This window comes from Spermophilus citellus, assembly GCF_964194105.1.
Source record: "Spermophilus citellus genome assembly, chromosome: 5".
Lineage (NCBI taxonomy): Eukaryota > Metazoa > Chordata > Mammalia > Rodentia > Sciuridae > Spermophilus > Spermophilus citellus.
The window spans coordinates 115429850-115450400 of record NC_138186.1 but is presented as its reverse complement, the minus strand read 5'-3'; the positions used below and the strand labels follow the sequence as shown (position 1 = coordinate 115450400).

At 39.9% G+C, this 20551-nt stretch overlaps 1 protein-coding gene across 1 annotated transcript in view; it reads left to right on the top strand.

The window, feature by feature from the left end:
* The window catches only part of SCML4 (Scm polycomb group protein like 4), a 103347-nt gene that overhangs the window by 35615 nt on the left and 47181 nt on the right, over positions 1-20551 (top strand). Inside the window, exon 2 of the mRNA XM_081295899.1 lies at positions 7558-7772. Coding sequence (XP_081152025.1) covers positions 7617-7772 — 156 coding nt within the window. The 5' untranslated portion in view covers positions 7558-7616. The remainder of the gene's footprint in view (positions 1-7557; positions 7773-20551) is intronic.

The following is a 20551-nucleotide window of genomic DNA, read 5'->3' as shown; positions in this document are numbered from 1 at the left end:
GTCCTGCAGATTCGTCATGTTTGCTTGTTCTGCCAAACTCTCTTTCTACCTGGTTATTATGTGGGAAAATGGGTCAACCAGTTTCTTTTGTTCCCAGGGCAATTCCTATTTTTCAAGAACAAGTTGACTTATTTACAATTTCTTTGTATTTATTCATCTCTATTTAGATATATAGAGACAAATGCATATCGGTAATTAATGGAATGGCATAACTATACATAAGTTCTGCCATATTTACCAAAATCAACTAAGATAAATTATATTCTATTTTGTTCATTCTTCAATTGTATTAAAATAATTATAGTGTCTGGTATACCTTATCCAAGACTTTTGAGTATAAAAAATAACTTATTGCCTTTCACAATTTATTTAAATTTGCTACATTACTGTTATGTACAAATTATTAAAAATTGTCTATCTTCTTAGCACCACCCCTGATATCCTTAAAATTATCCTTGTTCTGATAGTAATTAGCTGTTCAAAGCTAATCCTGACCCTTCTCTGTCCTCCAGACCTAGTTTTATTTATGGAATAAATTAAAAAATGGAAATAGTATCAGAGAACAAAATTTAAGTGCTAGGAATCAGTACATTTGAGTATTGGATTTGGCTCCTGTCGGCCAAATTTTAACATCAGAATTAGGAAAAAATATGTATTAAAAATGTATTTTCTCAATTTAATAAAATGATATTGCTGTTCTGATTCTTATGAAGATTTTGTTGACCTTTAAAGTATTCTATTATATTGGACATATTTCTATCCAAATGTATTATATATATTTCTAGATATTCCCCAACTCCATCCATTTTACCAAATTTTAAAATATGGAGGAACACTTCTGATTGTAGCCATTTCACCATTAGCTTAAGTGAGATGGCTGGAATCCATGGTTCACTCTGCAGGTGTGATTCTGTACCAGGTACTATGACATCAGAGTGGGATATGAAACATGGTCCCTGGCCTCCATAAATAGACAGAAATCATATTGTGTATAAAACAATGAAAAAGCTATATTAGTCATAATTTTAGAAGTGCTTGCTAAAACTTGTAGTCAGACAACAGGTGGTGAAGGAGTTGAGAGACCAGTGTGTGGAGGAGGAATGGTCTCTGCGCAAAAGAGCTTGGGCCACCTTGGAGAACAGCAGAATTTAGCCAGAAGCCAAGGTGCATCTTTATCATTGGAAACCACCCCAAGTACAGCATTCACAGCCTGTTCAGCCATGGGTATTAATATGCATGTGAGGCTACTGGTAGAGAATCACACCAGAGATGTCAGCTCATGGTGAATTCAACATGGAGCCTCAGAATGAGAGAAAATAGGATTGAGGTTGTGTTTTTAAAAAATTTGTTCTAATTAGTTATACAAGACAGTAGGAATGGAGTATAATTTCTCATTCTTCAGGTTGTACGTAATGTAGAACCACACAGGTCATGTAGTCATATATGCACATAGTATAATAATATCTGATTCATTGTACAATGCTTCTTACCCTCCCTTCACCTCCCCTCTACCTCATTCAAAGTAACTCTATTCTTCCCTAGCACTTCCCCTCACTTATTGTGAATTAGCATCTGCATATCAGCAAAAACATTTGGCCTTTGTTTTTTTGGGATTGGTCATTTCGCTTAGCCTGATATTCCCCAGCTCCATCCATTTTACCAGCAAATGCATCATTTCATTCTTCTTTAAGGCTGAGCAATATTCCATTGTGTATATATACTACATTTTCTTTATCCATTTATCTTTTGAAGGACACCTAGGTTGGTTCCATAGTTTAGCCATTGTGAATTGAGCTGCTATAAACATCGATGTGGCTGTGTCTCTGTAGTATGCTGATTTTTAAATACTTTGGGTATAAACTGAGGAGTGAGATAGCTGGGCCAAATGGTGGTTCCATTCCAAGTTTTCTGAGGAATCTCCATAATGCTTTCCATAGTGGTTGCACCAATTTGCATCCCCATCAGCAATGTGTGAGTGTGCCTTTCCTCCAACATCCTCAATAACATTTATTGTTGCTTGTATTTTTAGTAATTGCCATTCTCACTGGAGTAAGATGAAGTCTTAGAGTAGTTTTGATTGGCATTTCTAGAGATGATGAACATTTTTTCATATGTTTATTGATCGATTGTATTTCTTCTTCTCTGAAGTGTCTGTTCAGTTCCTTACTCCATTTATTGATTGGGTTATTTGAGTTTTTTTTTTTTGGTGTGAAGTTTTTTGAGATTTTTATATATACTGGAGATTAATGCTGTATCTGAGGTGCATGTGATAAAAATTTTCTCCCATTCTGTAGGGTCTCTCTTCACATTCTTGATTGTTTTCTTTGCTGAGAAGAAGCTTTTTATTTAGTTTGAATCCGTCCCATCATTGATCCTTGATTTTACTTCTTGCCCTTTAGCAGTCTTGTTAATGAATTCAGATTCTAGGCCGACTTGGTGAAGATTTTGGCCTACTTTTTCTTCTATTAGGCACAGGATCTCTGATCTAGTACTTAAGTCTTTGATCCACTTTGAGTTGAGTTCCTTCAGGGTGACATATAGGGGTTTAATTTCATTTTGTTACACATGGATTTCCAATTTTCCCAGCACCATTTGTTGAATACACTATCTTTTTCCAGTGAATGTTTTTGGTGCCTTTGTCTCATATGAGATAACTGTAATTATGTGGGTTTGTCTCCGTGTCTTCTGTTCTGTAACATTGGTCTCCACGACTGTTTTGGTGCCAATACCATGCCATTATTGTTACTATGGCTCTGTAGTATATTTTAAATTCTTGTATTAGGTGACTCCTGCTTCACTCTTCTTGCTAAGGATTGCTTTGGCTATTCTGGATCTCTTATTTTTGCAAATGAATTTCACGATTGCTTTTTTCTATGAAGAATATCATTTGATAGGAATTGCATTAAATCTGTTTAACGCTTTCGGTAGCCTCGCCATTTTGACAGTGTTAATTCTGCCTATCCAAGAGCATGGGGGTCTTTCCATCTTCAAGGTCTTCTTCAATTTGAGGTTGTGTTTTTGAAACAACAATGAGAAAGACCATTACACTGGTGCCAGGATCCCATTCCATGAAAATAATAGGAGGGAACGATTTAGAGGTCAGTGGAGACTAGGGATTCTGTAACTATCTCCCCTCATGCTTTTAGGACCAACAGAAAATCACTGATATTGTTTCCAGTGGGGTGGCCCACCCTGAAACATACCTGCTCATATCTGCTCTATCTCCAGCCCTGTGCATTTAGCCTGCTCTGCTCTGCCTGGGAAAATTCTAGCTGTGATGTCACCTTCTTGTGCTCCTTCTGCCCCTGTCCCTCCCAACCCTGCTAAAAGAACTGCTTTCTTTCTATGAAGCTCTCGTAATAGTTCATAAGCCCCATGTTGTCCCACCTACTTGCACGTTCATATTGCCTTTCTCCATCTCCTCCTCCTCCTCCTCTACCTCCTTTTTCTTCTTCCCTTTCTTCCTTTGCTTTCCTACAGATGGTGACTGTCAGGGCGATGTGTCTTATTTACTCTCATCTGTGAGCCCAGTGCCCAAGCACAGTGGTTGACGCTCAGGGCCTTTCAACAGATGTTTATTGGCTAAATTAGTAAACTAATGAGTGACAGAATGAGTGGATAAATGAATAAATGCCTCAGGATAACTCCGGAGTGACTCAGGGGCCCCCTGGGATTGACGTGTACTTGGATTTGGTCTTTTGTTGATCTTTATCTTAATGAAGCACCATTAGCCAGGACCTTGGTTTCTATGTAATAGATCTGCAAGACTGAGGGGTAACATGTGATCCCAAATTCAGAGACCAGCCCTTAGTTTCTCTTGGTTTCACTTGTGATATTTTTACTCAGGCCTTGCTTTGATAAGAAGAGGGAGACTTGGGAAACAAGCAGTAAACCACTTGGTTTGATATGCCCAGTCAGGCTTTGACAACCTCTCACAGTTTGTAACTTGGAGACATATTGATCTGATGATTAGGCTGTTCTCGGGGCAGAATCTTTTCAGGTTTGCTAGAGCTTCTGGCGCCACAGTGACTTCCAAATCCAACCCCAGTGGAGGCAGTCTGTCCTGAAGTCCACAAACGAAAGCAGAGCAATTCAGAAGTATAAAGGCCTCGAGAATTTTGCAACTTTGCAAGTATTTATATATTTGGTTGTATCAAATTATGTATCTGTAGCTAGGATGTCCTTGGATTACATTTGAGGTCTCTGAAAATCTTTGGAGATGGAAGAAATCTTTGGTGGAAGGGAAATCACCCAATTGTCACCTGGTCCCTCGTTGGAAGGTCCTGGAGGCAGGCCGTGTCAAGGAGGACGAGAGCACCAAGCTGGTTCTCTCAAGTCCAGAAAAGCAGCCTGTCTACCGTCCGTTATGGATCATCTTCTCAGCTCAGAGACAACCTTCTCTGATATTTTTGGCAAAATAGCCCTTTTGGCCTTTTTATTATTTTTCTTTGGCATGTTAAAGCAGGGGCCTTAGAGTCCTGTGGCTGGGAAACCAAAACCATAAGAAAATAGGAAAACAAAAGGCCATTTAGAGGAGCACAAAAATCCAATAGAAACTTCCAGAGAATAAGAATCATTCACTCCTTGTTCATTTGTTTTCTTTATACAATTTTCCCCACCTCTGATTTTAAAAATTCAAATGGTGCAAAATGATACAAAGAAAGAGAAAAACATCTTTTATTAACTTTCTGCCCGGAGACAATTGCCATCAGCCTTTTGATGGTCCTCTTTGTTAGACCTCTTTCTATGCCTAATCCTACCAATTTAACTATGTCTCTATCCATAAAAAACATATGGAGAGAATCATACTAGGCACGTCATTTGCAATTTTCATGTATGCATGTGTGTATGTACAGACTTATACACAAACATATTTAAAATTACAAAGCATTCCCCATTGTGAAGGTGAAATAATATACCAAATCATGGTTGTTTTGAGGGACAATTTGATTGCTTTCAATATCTCACGATTATAAGTAATGTTGTGATGAGTATCCTTGACCATATATCTTTATTCTGTTTTTTAATTTTTTTAAAACAATACATCTTCAGGAGTAATAAGGTTAGATCAGGATGTTTGCACATATAAAGTTTATATTTTTTGGCGGGGAGGTTTCTGGGGATTGAACTCAGGGGTACTCTACCACTGAGCCACAACCCCAGACCTATTTTGTATTTTATTTAGAGACAGGATCTCACTGAGTTGCTTAGGACCCCACCATGTTCATAAGGTGGGACCCTTCCTTATTTTCAGTATTTATCTAGTTAGTTCGTTTTACTAGTTAGTTTTATGTAGTTAGTTTTACTCCTTCTGTTCATGCATCAGTATTGGAAAGGGAGATTTGGGGAGGGGGATCCACTTTTGCCACTATCTTTTTCAAAGTGGCTAGGCCTGTTATTGAAAGGACCACATTAGAAGTCCTTTCCCCAAGCTCTATAAAATTATCCCAAGGAGATATTTAGAGAATCCCCCAAATAAATTCACTTATTTACTCACTTAAGCAACCTCATTACTTAAAATTATTTTTATTTATGACAAGGAATTGGGGAACATATTTCTGCTTCATAGATGAAAAACGTCATCATCCAGGTGTGATGAATTGAGGAGCCCTTTGAGGGGACTCTTCTCAAAAGAGAGGAGACCCTCACACCTTCTCCCTGGTGGGTTTTCTCTTGTTGACTTTTGATCCTGATGTTAATGGATAGTTGCTACCTCCTCACTAAAGGCAAAGTAAAAGGTAAGGAAGCATTTCCCCCACTAGGAACACTTCCTGTTTCCTAAGTCTGCACAGATTAACTAATAATGAAGCAGAAACTTGAGGATGAGAGGTCAAAATGGAACTCAGACCAAGTTTCACATAACAGAAATCTTATTAAATACATTTTGTTGGTTTTCAGTATCTTTGGTAGCCCCTTTACCAAAGAGAAAAAATAAAAAAGGGAATTTGAGGGGCATTTATTGGCATTGTGGAATCCAGACGCTAAGTCTAGAACCAGAATGATTTGGTTTTGCTTACATATTAGTAACTTTATGTTCACTGATCATAATTAAGATGCTTTTAATTATATCACATGTCACTATTTTGTATACTACCAGGAAAGAAAAAATGCTTCTGATGGAATTCTGACATACTTGAAGTACTAAAGTGTACCTTGATTTCAGAGATGTTAAATGTGTGTATAAAATATGTATCTTAGAATCAATGAGATAGGATATTTTTCTTCAGTTTACCAAACAGGAAAAATTGACATCCTAAACAGCTTGTTCCTCTAACAGAAATTCTCAACTGTGCATTCCATAAAATATTAATAGTTTAAAATTCTATGTATTAAATATAAATATGGTATTTCTAAGAACAATCAAGATTATTGATAGACTACTGTTAATCTCCAGAGAAATAACAAAGTGACCTGACCTTTGTAAATGATGCCTCAAATTTCCCCTGTCAGGTTTTTAAGAATTTCCTCTATTTCATATTTTGCTTCCTGGGTAAAGCAGTCTAGTTCCCCACTGCTGCCCTGGTCAGGATGTAGGGACTGTTCCCATCATCTTCCCCAACTTCTTCTGCAGCCTTGGATACTTCCACTAATCCTTAGAGATGAATTTTATGACTAAACATCAGCCCAAGGTAAAGTCTGATGTTCTGCCCACTTGGTACATTCCTAAACGTTCTAGCAAATCTGATCCCAGGGTCCATCAGCTGCTCCTTGCTTCTGGGTTTAGGTAATTCTACCTGAGAAACTTGTGATTCGTATTTTTAATGCTATGCTAGGATTATTAGAGCACGGGGATCTACACAAAGCATTACACAGGTGACACTTACCCACAGTCCCAATATCTTTCCCATGGTGGCGTTTTGGCATGTCTTCCACTTTTTGCCATAACAATCTGCATAATTTGTGTGACACTCTTTCTCTCAGCAACATGTTATGCAAAGAGTGATGCTAAAGGCTCTTAACAAGTTGATTGTTTTATTCTGTAGATATGTTAACTATTCCCCTGTTGCTCGTTATTTGAGTTGTATTCATTTCATTTTTGCAATTCTAAATTACATAAAAATGAACATCTCTGTATGCAAATCTCTGTCCATGTTTTGATTGAGGGAATCATGCACTTTAATACAATTGTACTGTTAAATTTTTTTTTGAGGGAAAAAACAGATCATGACATTTTATAACCCAATCGAAGGAGTAGGAGTAAATATGAGATAATGGCCGCATTTATTTCATACTACTATTATAATGGTCCAAAGCTGAACTGAGAAACTGAGACACAAGTCATCTTGTCATTGATGACATCACCAGTTTCATTGGTTGCCAGTGTCTTCCCTGCCTCGTTATAGGCCCCTGGAGAGTTGCTGTCCTTGAGATTATACCAGGGGGCCAGTCACCTCCCTGATCCCAGGGGCACTGTGAACACTCCTGGGGTGCCTGACCTTCACCTGGTTGGTTGTCCCCTCCAATAAGTATCACCCCAAGTCACCAAACTGGATCTGTTTGCCTTGCAAACCAAACACTTCTGTTTTTGTTTTGCTTCATGTCTGGGCTAATTCTTAGCACCTCTTCTGCCTGTGAGCGGTTTGTCACCTCATTCTGTAAGACTGGCACCAGCAGAGATGCAGTCACAGAGGATCCCGGGGAGAAAGCGAGGCCGACCCCCACTCCACTCCACACCTGTGAAGATGGCCGTCCACAACCTTTATTCTGCTTCCGCTGGCTCCTTACCAGCCGTGAAGATGCCCAAGAAAAGGGGGCGGAAGCCTGGGTACAAGGTATGGCTTTCGATGAACTTGTGTTGGGCTGGGGCCCCCTGGGGCGTGGGCAGAACCCCACTGCAAGACGCAGGGAAAGATGGAGAGCTTGGTAAACACAGGCTGAGAAGCAAGCCTCTCTCCAGGCAGCACGCGAGGGACAAGGCCTCATTGTTACAACATGGCACAGAATGCCTGCTGTCACATGCATTTTTACAAGTGGAGAAAGCAAATTACACCAGATGGGGAAGCTGTAAGGCGAGCAGATTTTAGGGTCATAGATGAACACACGTTACTAAACCCTGCGTCTGAATTAGTGTCTGTGACACTGTGCTTTCCCTGACTGTTCTTACTGAGGTGGCTCTTGAAGCCATTTCCCAGAATTCTTTCGTCATTCCTTTGAGTAGAAGCAGATGATGTTCCTGAGCCACTTAAATGAATAACACAAGCAGGCCAGAATCAAAGGACGTAGAATAGTCCTCCCAAAATGGGCAACCATAAGGAAAATTCAGGGTGTTAATTGAGTTTTCTGCTTATATAGAAGGTGCTGATGTCAAGTTTGGCTACAGGAGGGCAAAGCAGGCAAAATTTTAAATCCTATGACCCTTTTAAGAATTAACAATGATTTGAAGAGACTGGAAGGACAATAGATCTTCAGATGTAACCACAATCCCAGAAACCAACCCAAACCCGAGGGGCAGCTCCTTCTGTAAGACATGTTGGAAGAAGAAAGAATATTCTGCTTGTTCTCTACAAGTCTTTTGGGCATTAGGAAATGAGTTTCAGAAGTTTTCCTCCATTTGTTTTTCTTGAAATTAAGGTTTGTGTTTCCATCTTGAGACCTGAATACTGAAACCCAAATGCAAATTAGCAATTAACTCTCATATATTAGGAAAATGTATGGAAATGATTTCAGGTCAGCAGAAAGAGCTTCTGAAACAGTTGGTAATGAATTCAACCTTTATTCCATTGCTTCTCCCAGTTCTTCCAAATGCTGGAAAATAAAAACAGGTAGGTGTGGGGAAGGTTGGTTACTCCAAGTTATTTTAAGGTCATTTTTCTTTTAGTAGGAAAAAAAAAAAAAAAGCTTTTACTAAGTCATCTCATGAGGTAAAGTCTTCTGTCATTGTTGCATTTTCTGACACGGGGGACCTTCTTCACTCATAGTGTGCCAGCTTTAGAGTTGTGTCTCTGGGGCTGGCCCAGGGCAGGTGTCACTCACTCAGGTCCCTGTGCCATTGCTGGCATCTGGGAATCGTATCTGGAGGGCTAAAGCTGGGCAGCTCTTCTATTTATAGAGCCAAGAAGCAAGTCCAGGCTCTGAAGAAACAGACTGAAAACTTCTCTCTTCTCTTTGGCCTTCTTCTTGCTCCCCTGGGGGCTGTGACCCAAGAATGAAAATTACCAACAGACACAGCATTTTTGGAGCCAGGAAGAATGGAAATTCAATCCATGGAATGGACCTGATTTTGCACTTTTCCTGTCTCCTAAAAAGGACAGTTTTCAATGCTCCTGATGCTCAGAGACACTTCAGGTCAGGATGAGAGTTTTTTGGTTGGTTGGCTGGTGGTACAGCTCGTGCACAAAGCCAGCAGCAGGTCATTTTCGTGACTCCGTAGGATTTTTTTCTGGGGAAAGAAGCCACAACTCTTTTTTTTTTCTTAAATATCTACTTCTTAGTTTTTTTTTAGGTGGACACAATATCTTTATTTTATTTTTATGGGGTGTTGAGGATCGAACCCAGTGCCTCACGCATGCCAGGTGAGCACGCTACCACTTGAGCCACATCCCCAAACCACCACAACTCTTTTTGTGAGTCTGCTTCCCTTATATTTAGGAAAACGTATGAGAAATATTTCAGGCCAAGAGATCATGGACAGCTTCTCAAGTCGTAAGTTTAATGTTCTAGAAGAATAACTCCAAACAAGGTGCCAGACTGAATGATGTTCTCACCCATCAATGATGACATGAGAAAGATAACCATTTGAAGTCTTCATAAAGCTAAAATGATTCTGCTTAAAGGATCATCCTTTTTTTTTTTTTTTTTTTTTGGAAACATATCTGCTTGCTATTGTTTTGTGCTAAACTAATTTTTTGATTCATTAAATGTTAAATGCTGATAGGATTTGGTAATTTAAAAATATTCTTAGCTGGCAAAATAAAGTTGGCAACCTATTAGCTCTCCCTGGTTTTATTTGGACAATTCCCTGGATTCTGACACCCTCATTTTACCATTAATGAAAGGACTTTAATTGTGGAGAAACCAGCAAGGAAATTGGACAGTCTCACTCCATTTACCAAATGGCCACTAATTTGGCAATTTTAGCTAACTGGGACACAGTTAGGAGACAGAAGTTATTAAAAAGAATTCCTGACCAAGCGAAATAAGATCTTACTTGGTCTGACCTTAAAGATTTTGTATTTTATTACTAAGAAAATGCTTCCAAGGCCTTCATCAGAGTCCACTTACCTTCACTGTAAACATTGCTTACAGACTCAGTTCTAGCAGTTTATGGTCTTCTATTTGAAGGAGAAGGTGTTCTTGGAGAGAAGACCAAACAGACACCTGAACCCTACAAGCATAGTAAGAATTATTGTTATAACATGGTACTAGTATAAGAACAATATAAAACCACAAAATAATGCAGCATAACATCAGTTTTATAAAATAACAAAATATAATTTATCATGTCAAAATAGTATGGTGAGGTGTTGATGATATTATTATAATGAAATAATACGATTTGGAGCCTTTGGCAGGCTTTTCTGGAGATTCTCAGGAGGCCTCATTGTGCTGACTGCATCTCAGGTCTGTGCTAGTGGACGTTTGTCCCTTCTGGGCTGGAGGTATTCCAAGCTATTCTGTCAATCACCTCTGTGCTCTTGCACATATGGGAGGTCTCTCTGGTTCAAGAACTGACACAAGCTTCCCCCCCACCCCCTTCAAGACCCAAGAACAGTTAACAGTAGTGAGCTCGAACTGCTTCTGAGTCTTGAGGATAATTTGAGTGAATTGCAGGCCGAAAAGGAAGGGTTAAACTGGCGGTCATGTCCCCTGGAGTTCATAGGTCAGGCCCCCTCCCAGGGCCCATCTGGTCATCTCTCTCTTGACCTCAGGCCAGCAGCCACATTGCTGGGGCATGCTTGCCACTATGTGAACATCACATTTTATGGCCTTACTGCCCCCTGTCATCTCTGACAAAGGAAGCAAAAGCCTCTTAACATCATATCTTCTGTGAAGAGCCATGCTCTGCTGTGAAGATAGCTGCCTTCGTTCTCAAACAGAACACTTACTTCTTAGCTCAAAGCATCTGTTATTGGCTTTGGACCTTCGTTCAGAGACTCCCCAAGATCAACAGGTAAATGTTCTTAAATTTCCTGACTAAAAACACTACTGAAGTCTTTTTAAAGAGACAGGAAGGATTGGCTTCAAGGATGAATGCTAGCTTCTATTCGGTAGGTACAGCTATTCTGATGTAGGATTTCCATCTGGCTGGTCAAAACTGTGAATTGGATAGTAGTTGTTGAAAACAAAAAAAGAATTTTAGTTTTTTTTTTTTTGTGCCACTCCCAATGTAAGGGCCACAGAGGACACTTTTTAACACTTAAACACTTTTAAGTTTAGTCAGCATTTTTAACATTTTTACCCATCATTTTCTCAAGTCTGTCAGTGAACATAATAATAAATTCAGTCCTATTATGCAGCATTTGCCAATTTCCAAGGTGAAGATATTCCCCGTGTAGCTAATTTTGAGCTATATTATGGTGAACCTGGACATGGGCTGGGAAAGGATGTTCAGAAGCACAGCTTTGGTGATACAGGTGCAAAGTAAAATGATTAGAAAGTGATGAATTTTGAATATTTATTGCTTCTGTTTTTAATAAGCTTTATTTAATTATGCCTGTATACACTTGGATTCTAATAATGATTATTTAGCAATAAACATGCAATATTCCTGAAACTTTAAGTCATCTCTTATGGATGAATATAAGCTGGCTCCAGCACCCCCTGCTCTGAGTTCTGCTGTGAGCAGGATACATAGAAACACATTTCCAACATCCCTTTTCTCAACAGAACTGATTGATTTGACCCCACAGCTGCTGATGTACGAAACTTGGCCCCCTCCCCAGTTTCTGTAAGAAACCCAATTACACCAAGCATTTCTCGAAATGTGTTGCTTCTGAACAAGATTGTTGGGGTCATAGGGCACGGTGGACAGGGTGACATTAAATGATTCACTGTTTTTCTGAATTCCACTTTCTGCACTGGTGGTTTTCCTTCTTCCTTCTTGCTCCTGGTACCCTGGGGTACAATTTCATTGTGTCTCTCTTGCCTTTCCTCACAGCAAGATTAAATCATTCCTCCCCACCTGAGGCAGAGCAGCAGCCCACTCCCTGGTCCTCTCTAGATCCAGATGGAGAATCTCAACCCAACGCAGAGCTGCTGGGAGGATCTCCAGCATCCTCGTCCTTCCCCCACATCATCTGCATCTCTGAAAGGCACATTCCCCTCCCACCTCCAAGCATCTTCTGATGTCATTGCAATGCCCACAGTATATTGTATTTGGACAATTTTATTTTCCTAGGAAACTTTTAGTGCAAAGAATATTTAGTTAGGATCCCAAATTTGCCCAAAGCAGGCCTCAAGGCCAAAGGATACTGATGCTTTCATTTCTTGTGTATTTAATCTATCCCCCATGTGCAGGGCAAAAAGGTGGTATCGGTGGATCCAGTTGAGGATCCCGTGGACCCAATCGACTCCTAGGAATGGAATTAGGTCATTGGCCACAAACTTTCTGTTATTGAAAATAATTTGCATTTCTACCAGGCAAGTAGACTAAAGTCTGAGGTCTTAAGCAGGCTAAATTATTATTCAATTTAGTATGCTACATTTCTTCTAATGAGCATTTGATTTATGGCATGGACTCAGATTCATTGCTTCCAAAATCTGTCTACTGAATGGTATATACACGGCCTTAAGGGTTGGGAGAAAGCTTAACAACCAACAACTCTAGCCCATTAATGGATTGGAAGATGAAATTCAGAGGCATTGAGTGAGTTTCTCATAGTCTAATGTGAGGTGGCAGCAGAACTAGAATTAAAACAATGGTCATACAGGATGGCAAAATACAAGTAAAATGATAATAAAATTTTTGTGTCTTAAATGTATAAAAAGAAAAGAAACAACAACAAAAACCAGATACTATCTCTGTTTTAGCCAGTTTTTCTGCTGCTGTGACTAAAAGATCTGACCAGAACAACTGTAGAGGAGGAAAAGTTTATCTTGGGGCTCATGGTTTCAGAGGTCTTCGTCCATAGTCAGCTGGCTCCATTCCTTGGGGCTTGAGATGAGGCAGGACATCAAGGCAGAAAAGTGGTGGAAGGAAGCAGCTCACACGATGATCAGAAAGCAGAAAGAGAGACCCCACTCTCCAGATACAAAATATATACCCCAAAGTCATGCCCCCAATAACCTCCTCCAATCATACCCTACCCACCTTCAGTTACCACTCAAGTTAATCCCATTAGGGAATTAATTTGTAGGCTCTCATAACCCTATCATTTCTCTTCTGAACCTGAGCTTTTGGGTGACATCTCATGTATCCAAACCACAACGATCCCATCTTCTTGCCACTCCCCTGCAATGCAGGGGTGGGTGGAGTTGATGACTGAAATCATGCCCATTTCCCACATGTTGGAATGTGAACAACTTCCTCTTTATGTCCTCTCCCAGAAGTTTCACACTGAAGGTTTGAGTAGGAATATTTTGAAACATAGGGTCAAACGCAGTGTGATTGCTCCCCCAGAGTTAGTTAAAGCAGCAATAAGTAAACACATGCTAATGTTTTAAAACCAACATAAAATATACTATCAAAGCAAAGATCATGTGAATGAACCTAAAAATTATCCTGGATTTTGCAATCATAACCTCACTTCTGTCTTCAAAGCACATCCCAAACGCAACTAGTGTCTACCTCCCTACCTCCACCCTAGTTCAGCCACCAGGACCATGCCTGGACCATGCAGTGACCTCCTTACTAGTGTTCTCTTTCATGTTGCCTTCCCTCTTCCCAACCGCTCTCTTTGCAACATTACAGTTTCCTTTATAAAACAAAATCTGGGTTGTGTCTTCCTGCACAAAATTTTCTAATTATTTCTGTCACTCTTAGAATAAGATCCAAACTCTTTTTTCACCACAAACTGGGTGATTTGAAACAACAGCTTTGGATGGAAGTAGAAGTCTGAAATCAAGGTGTCAGCAGGCTGTGCTCTCTCTGAAGGACCCTGAGTACAATCCTTCCTTTCCTCTTCCTGGTTCCTGCTGTGTGCCAACAATCCTCCGTGTTCCTTAGCTCTGTGTATCACTGATCTCTGTCTCCGTTAAGATGTGGCATTCTTCCTATGTGTCTGTGTCGATTTCTCTCTCTTTCTGTAAGGACACCAGTCATTGGATTAAAGCCCACCATCACCCAACATGTTTAATTTCAATGCGATTACATCTATAACCCTATTTGCAAAGTAAGTCAACATTTATGGGTACTGGAAGTTAAGATTTGAGCACATATTTTTAGGGAAGCCCAACTCATCCCACAATACTGACTTAGAAAGTCCTTATCACATAATCCTGACCACCTCACTGATCCCATCTTCCACCCTTCTGCATCTTGTCCACAGTTCCTTGAAGTGGCCCAGACTCCCTGGTCCCTTGAAGAAGCCAAGCTTTAGGAGGCTGACATGAGTTACATCATCTGCCTGGAAAGTTCTTCCTTTAGTCACAAAAGACCACTCCTTCACATTGAGATGCTGACTTAAATGTCACCCACTTATATACACAGGTCCCTTTTGATCACATCATCATATTTCACTTCTCAGAATAGTGCTTCTCACAATATGAGTTTTATTGTGTGTTGGTTGTTTGTCTCCTGCAACAATATTAATGCCTGAGAACAGGCACCTCATGTCCTCCACTCACAGTGGAATCCTCAGCACTTCGAACAGCTCCAGGCACACAGTAGGTGCTTCCATAAACATTTGTTGACTACATGATTGCCTCATTGATTGAATGAATCAATGGATGTGGTTCAAAGTCCAGCTACCACTTGTAAAAGCAGTACTTAAGAACCATTTGGTGTATTGGGAGCAGCTTGCTCACAAAGTATTATCTGCCAGGTTCGAGGTAGGAGGGTATGTGCAAAGATTCGTGAAGATGTGATCTTAGGTGATACACATAGAAAATGTAAATGGGTCCCAATTTCTCCCTTCTGCCATGGCTATACGAACAAGAAAACTGGGGATTCATTTACATTTCTGGAATTTCTAATAGTTGCAATATTAACAATAACAGCTATAATGCCAGTTAGCTTTTATCAAATCCTCACTTTGCACCATGTTAAACATTGCATTAAATTCTTGCCTCACCTCTTTGATAGTATCAACATCCTAACTTTACAGATGAAGAAAAGCAGGCTCTGAGAGCCACAGTAGCAAGCCTCAGGACAGAGCTGGTGAGTGTGCTAGCTGGACTCTGAACCCACATCCAAAAGCCAGATCTCACTGCCATTGTATACGCCCTCTGCCACCCAATCTCATTTAGAAAATGTGCTCTGTCGGTTTATGCTCTGCTGACGTGCAGGTGCCTCCACACCTCTTCATGCTTCCCCAACTACTACCCCTGTGCCCATATTACCCTCCTCTTACTTCTCACCACTTTTTAGTTAATGCTTCTGTTATTACAAGAGAAATACTTGAATTTTTACATCAACTGACCCTTTCTCCTTTAGTGTCCTTCTAAACACACTTTCAGTTTGCAAACAAATCCCCTCCAAGTTCTCTCCAGTGATTCTCCAGCAGATGATTCTCCTACAGAAGGTCCTCCCTGAAAGACAGCTGAAGTAAGAAAATTTTGAGGCCCATATTTTGGATCTATAAGTGGAAAAGAAAGATGAACTCTCTGGGTGTGCTGTCACAGGCCTGTAATCCCAGCAAGTTGGGAGGCTGAGGCAGGAGGATTGCAGGATTGAGGCCAGCTTCAGCAACTTAGCAAGGTCCTAAGCAACTTTGGAAGACCCTGATTCAAAATAAAAAAATAAAAAGGGCTGGGGATGTGGCTCACTGGCTAAGTGCCCCTGGGTCCAATTTCAAGTACCAAAAAAAAAAAAAAAATAAAGAAAGAAAGAAAGGAAAAGAAAAGAAAAGAAAAGAAAGATGAGCTAATCCCAGATTCCCAGCCCCTTTGTTGGTGGCTCCAGTTGGCAGGGACCAATACATTGCCTTGCCACATTATCCATAATGGTAATTTAAGGCAAAGGAAAGCCCCTGCAGCAGCCATTGGCAGCCATGCCCTGGCTGAGGACTCCATTGTAGCTTTGAATGAGGTTCTGAACTTCAGGTGAAGATGACATGGTACTAGCATCTGTCCACTGTTGTTGGCTTTGAAGGTCAAGGATTATCAGTGGGTCCTCTTCCAGTCTTTTGCTGCTAGGAAGAGACCTTTCTTCTCTCCTCCTCTCCACTTATCCTTTTTTTTTTCTTGCCAGATTCGGTCTTTAATATTTTAAAAAATAAACTCGATTTTAGATGTTTTTTTAAAATTTTTTTAGTTGTAGATGGACACAATACCTTTATTTTTTAATTTTTATGTGGTGCTGAGGATTGAACCCAGTGCCTTACTCATACGAGGCAAGTGCTCTACCACTGAGCCACAGACCCAGCCCCCAAATACCTTTATTTTATTTATTTATTTTCATGTGGTGTTGAGGATCAAACTCAGTGGCTCAAACATGCCAGGCAAGCACTCTGCCATTGAGCCGCAATCCCAGCCCTCTATCTTAGATTTATAGAAGAGTTACAAAGACAGAACAGAACTTGGGGAAGTACCATGCCCCTAGTTCCTCCTATTGATACCATCTTATGCTACGATGGCACATTTGTCACAACCAGTGAATCAATAATAATAAATTGGTATTAAGCAAAGTCTGTACTGTATTCAGATTTCATTAGCTGTCCTCTATTCTGTTCCAGGATCCCACATTATATTTTGTCATCATGTTTCCTTAAGCTCTTGAGATGTAATTGTTACTCGGCTTTTCCTTATTTTTGTTGACCTGGGCAATTTTGAGGAGTACTGGCCAGGTATTTTGTGGAATGTTCTGACACTGGGGTTTGACTACAGTTTTTCTCAATACTAGACTGGGGTTATTGATCTTTGGGAAGATCTCAGAGGTAAGTGACATTTCATGATGTCATATGAAGTACATACTATCAAGATCACTGTTGATATTTACCTTTGACATAGGATTGAGGTGGTATTTGTCAGCTTTCCTCACTGTTAAAGCTACTTTTACCCCTATTTCCATCTGTACTGTTTAGAAGGAGGTCACTATGTGCAGCCCACACTTAAAGACAAGTCATGTTAGTCTACTCGGGAAAGAATCATCTATGTAAGTTATTTGGAATTTTTGTGTATGAGATATTTGTCATTTACAACTCTCTCTAGCATTACACGTTAGAGTTGTTATGAGATTTATATGAGCAATAAACAGTCTAGATGTTTAAGTTTCCATCACCACCACCACCACCACCATCATCATCAATCTTTCTAGGGAAGGATCACAAGGATCTCTGTGTGATTTTCTTGAAGTTCACAGGGAGGGGAGAAATGACAGCTTGCCAATTCTGTTTTCCCTGATGAACATCATTATCTTTAGATTTGGGTTAAAGGACTGTAAACCTGCAAATGTGGATTAAGCTGAGGTCCTCCCAGAGCCCTGCCCAGAATCCTCTGGTACTCATAGCCAGCCTCTCCATCACAAGCCATGCAGAGTGGGATAGTATTCCCAGGGACCCTTGGTGTGTGACCTGCAAAGACTGGCAGCCCCTTGGCAAATGAGGAAGCCACACCAAAGCCATGGTGACTGAGTCACAGCAGGCTTCTAATGTCTCATTCCCACCATTGAAGTTTCTGTTAAATTATTTTTATAATATTTGGCAATGTATTGCTACATGATGGGCCCTTAATTTTTTAAATGCTGTGCTCAGAATAAGATGAAATCTGTTGTTAATCTTAGCTTCTGATGAATACAGAGGCTCCCTCAAGAGCTCCAAACTCTGTACCCATACAGCACTCTGCAGTCGATAGGCTTGCTGATGGCTGATCTCATTTTAAATGCATTTTCACACATTCAGTGTCCCCTTGGTGCTGTTCAGCAGCCACACTCCCTTCCCAGTCCTCCCACCTTCCTGATTCATAAGCATGCTCACCTCCCCTGTCTTCCTGCTCAGCTTCCTGCATCCCAAGGAAATTAGAAGCCATCAGAAAAAGACCTGCAAGATCCCACCTCCCGATCCACCTACCCAGAAGCCAGACCTTTATTTTTTTTCAATAGTTTTTATTTATTTATTTAATTTTATCTGTTAACTGCATGACAGCGGAATGCATTACAGTTCTTATTACACATGTAGAGCACAATTTTTCATATCTCTGTTTGTATATAAAGTATGTCTACACCAATTCATGTCTTCATACATGTACTTTGGATAATGATGTCTATCACATTCCACCATCATTGCTAATCCCCTGCCCCCTCCTTTCCCCTCCCACCCCTCTGCTCTATCTAGAGTTAGTCTATTCCTCCCATGCTCCCCCTCCCTACCCGACTATGAGTCAGTCACCTTATATCAGAGAAAACATTGGGCATTTGTTTTTTTTTGAGATTGGCTAACTTTACTTAGCATTACCTTCTCCAACGCCATCCATTTACCTGCAAATGCCATGATTTTATTCTCTTTTATTACTGAGTAATATTCCATTGTGTATATATGCCACATTTTTTAATCCATTCATCTACTGAAGGTTGGTTCCATAGTTTAGCTATTGTGAATTATGCTGCTACAAACATTGATGTAGAAGCCAGACCTTTATATTCGGCTTTTCTTCTCTTTGAAGCAGATGAAAGGTGCAAGTTCACCTCCCCTGCACGCAGTGAATCTCTTCCATCCTCAACTTCTCAAAGCCCCACACCCCAGGTCTCCACACACTCCCTTATATCATCAGTTTTTCCTTCTCTACTGGATTATTGGCATCAGCATTAAAGCACTGTTATTTCTCCCATTGACTTTTGGTGGTTGTCAATGGTGCTCCATGTATATAAGTATACAAATATCTCTTTGAGATCGTACTTTCGGTTCTTTTGGTATGTGCCCAGAAGTGGCTTGCTGGGCCTGTCGTATGGCAGTTGTATTTTTTTTTTTTTGAGGAAATGTCTTTCACTTTTCACAGAAATATTATATTTTACATCTCTACCAACAGTGCACAGGAGTTCCAGTTTCTGTACCATCTCACCAATATTTGCTATTTCATGGGGGTTTTGTTTGTTTGTTTAATAGTAGCTATCTTAACAGGTGCAAAATCTTTTTTGTACCTAAGGGGCAAAAATCCTTTTTTTAAAAACATTTATTTTTTAGTTGTAGGTGAACACAATACTTTTATTTTATTTTTATGTGGTGCTGAGAACCCAGTGCCTCATGCATGCTAGGTGAGAGCTCTTCCTCTGAGCCACAACACCAGCCCCAGGGGGCAAAAATGTTTTGATCCTACTATTCCCTCTTTGCTTTTTAATTTCTCTGTTTATCAAGATATTTATTACTTCATTATTATAATTTTATCAATGAAGGTTTTTACACAATATTTATGAGATTTCCAGACATTGTACAGTTTTTGATTTTGTGAATGGAAGTTTTGCCATTGTTTTCTAATGATTTATTACTTATTTGTAGGAATTGATTGATTTTTGACAGTTTCTTTCACATATTATACAATTTACACATTTAAAGTGTATAAAGCAGAAGTTATTTGTTTAAAATACTCAGAAATATGGGTAACCATCTTCACAGTGCCTTTGCTTTTTATTTATGTATTTATTTTGGTGCTGATGATTGAAGTCAGGGTCTTGCACAAGTGAAGCATGCATTCTACCACTGAGCCACCCCCCAATCCCACACAGTGAGTTTTAGGATAAGTTCATTACCTCAAGAAAAAAAACCAATATCCTTTTCCCTCTTTTTATGTCTAGTTCTCTTCTCCCCTTTATGACAAAATTCCTTGAATGAGTTGACTACTTCCTGATCCCAGTGCCTCTCTCCCATTATTTCCTAATCTTATTCCAATCAGGAACCACCCCATTTTAAAATTTCACCCCAAAATACAACTTCTCAATTGCCCTTCCCATGCCCTTTCCCTGTTTATTTTTCCATAAGTTCTTATCACCATATAACTGTCAATATATGTATTTAAGTATTCCATTTGTTGTCTGTTTCCCACAATAGAATGTAAATTCCATAAGGGTAAAGATACAATTTTATTTCATTTGCTTTGTTCTCTGTTGTATCCCCAGCAATTAGAAGAGTGTCTTGCATTAAAAAGGGCCCAAGATGCATGTTTGTGAATAAATGTAGAATGACTGGGTAACTAGCAGTCAATACTTTTTATCAATCACTAATACTATTATTCTATCCTAAAAGTACAGGCTATGGATGGGGACTGTTAACAACCGAATAGACAACCTTGCTACTCATTTGTGGTCCAAAGTCAGTATCACCTATGATCTCATTAGGATGCAGAATCTCAGGTTTGACCCCAAACTCCTGAGTCAAAGTCTGCCCTCTAAGGAAACTCATCAGGAGGTTTCTTGGCAAAAGTTGAAAAGCTCAGGGATTGAGCGACAGCCTTCAACTTAACTACGTAATAGAATCTGAGTACCTTTTGAAACCCCTGACACCTGGGTCCCACTTCCAGAAACTGA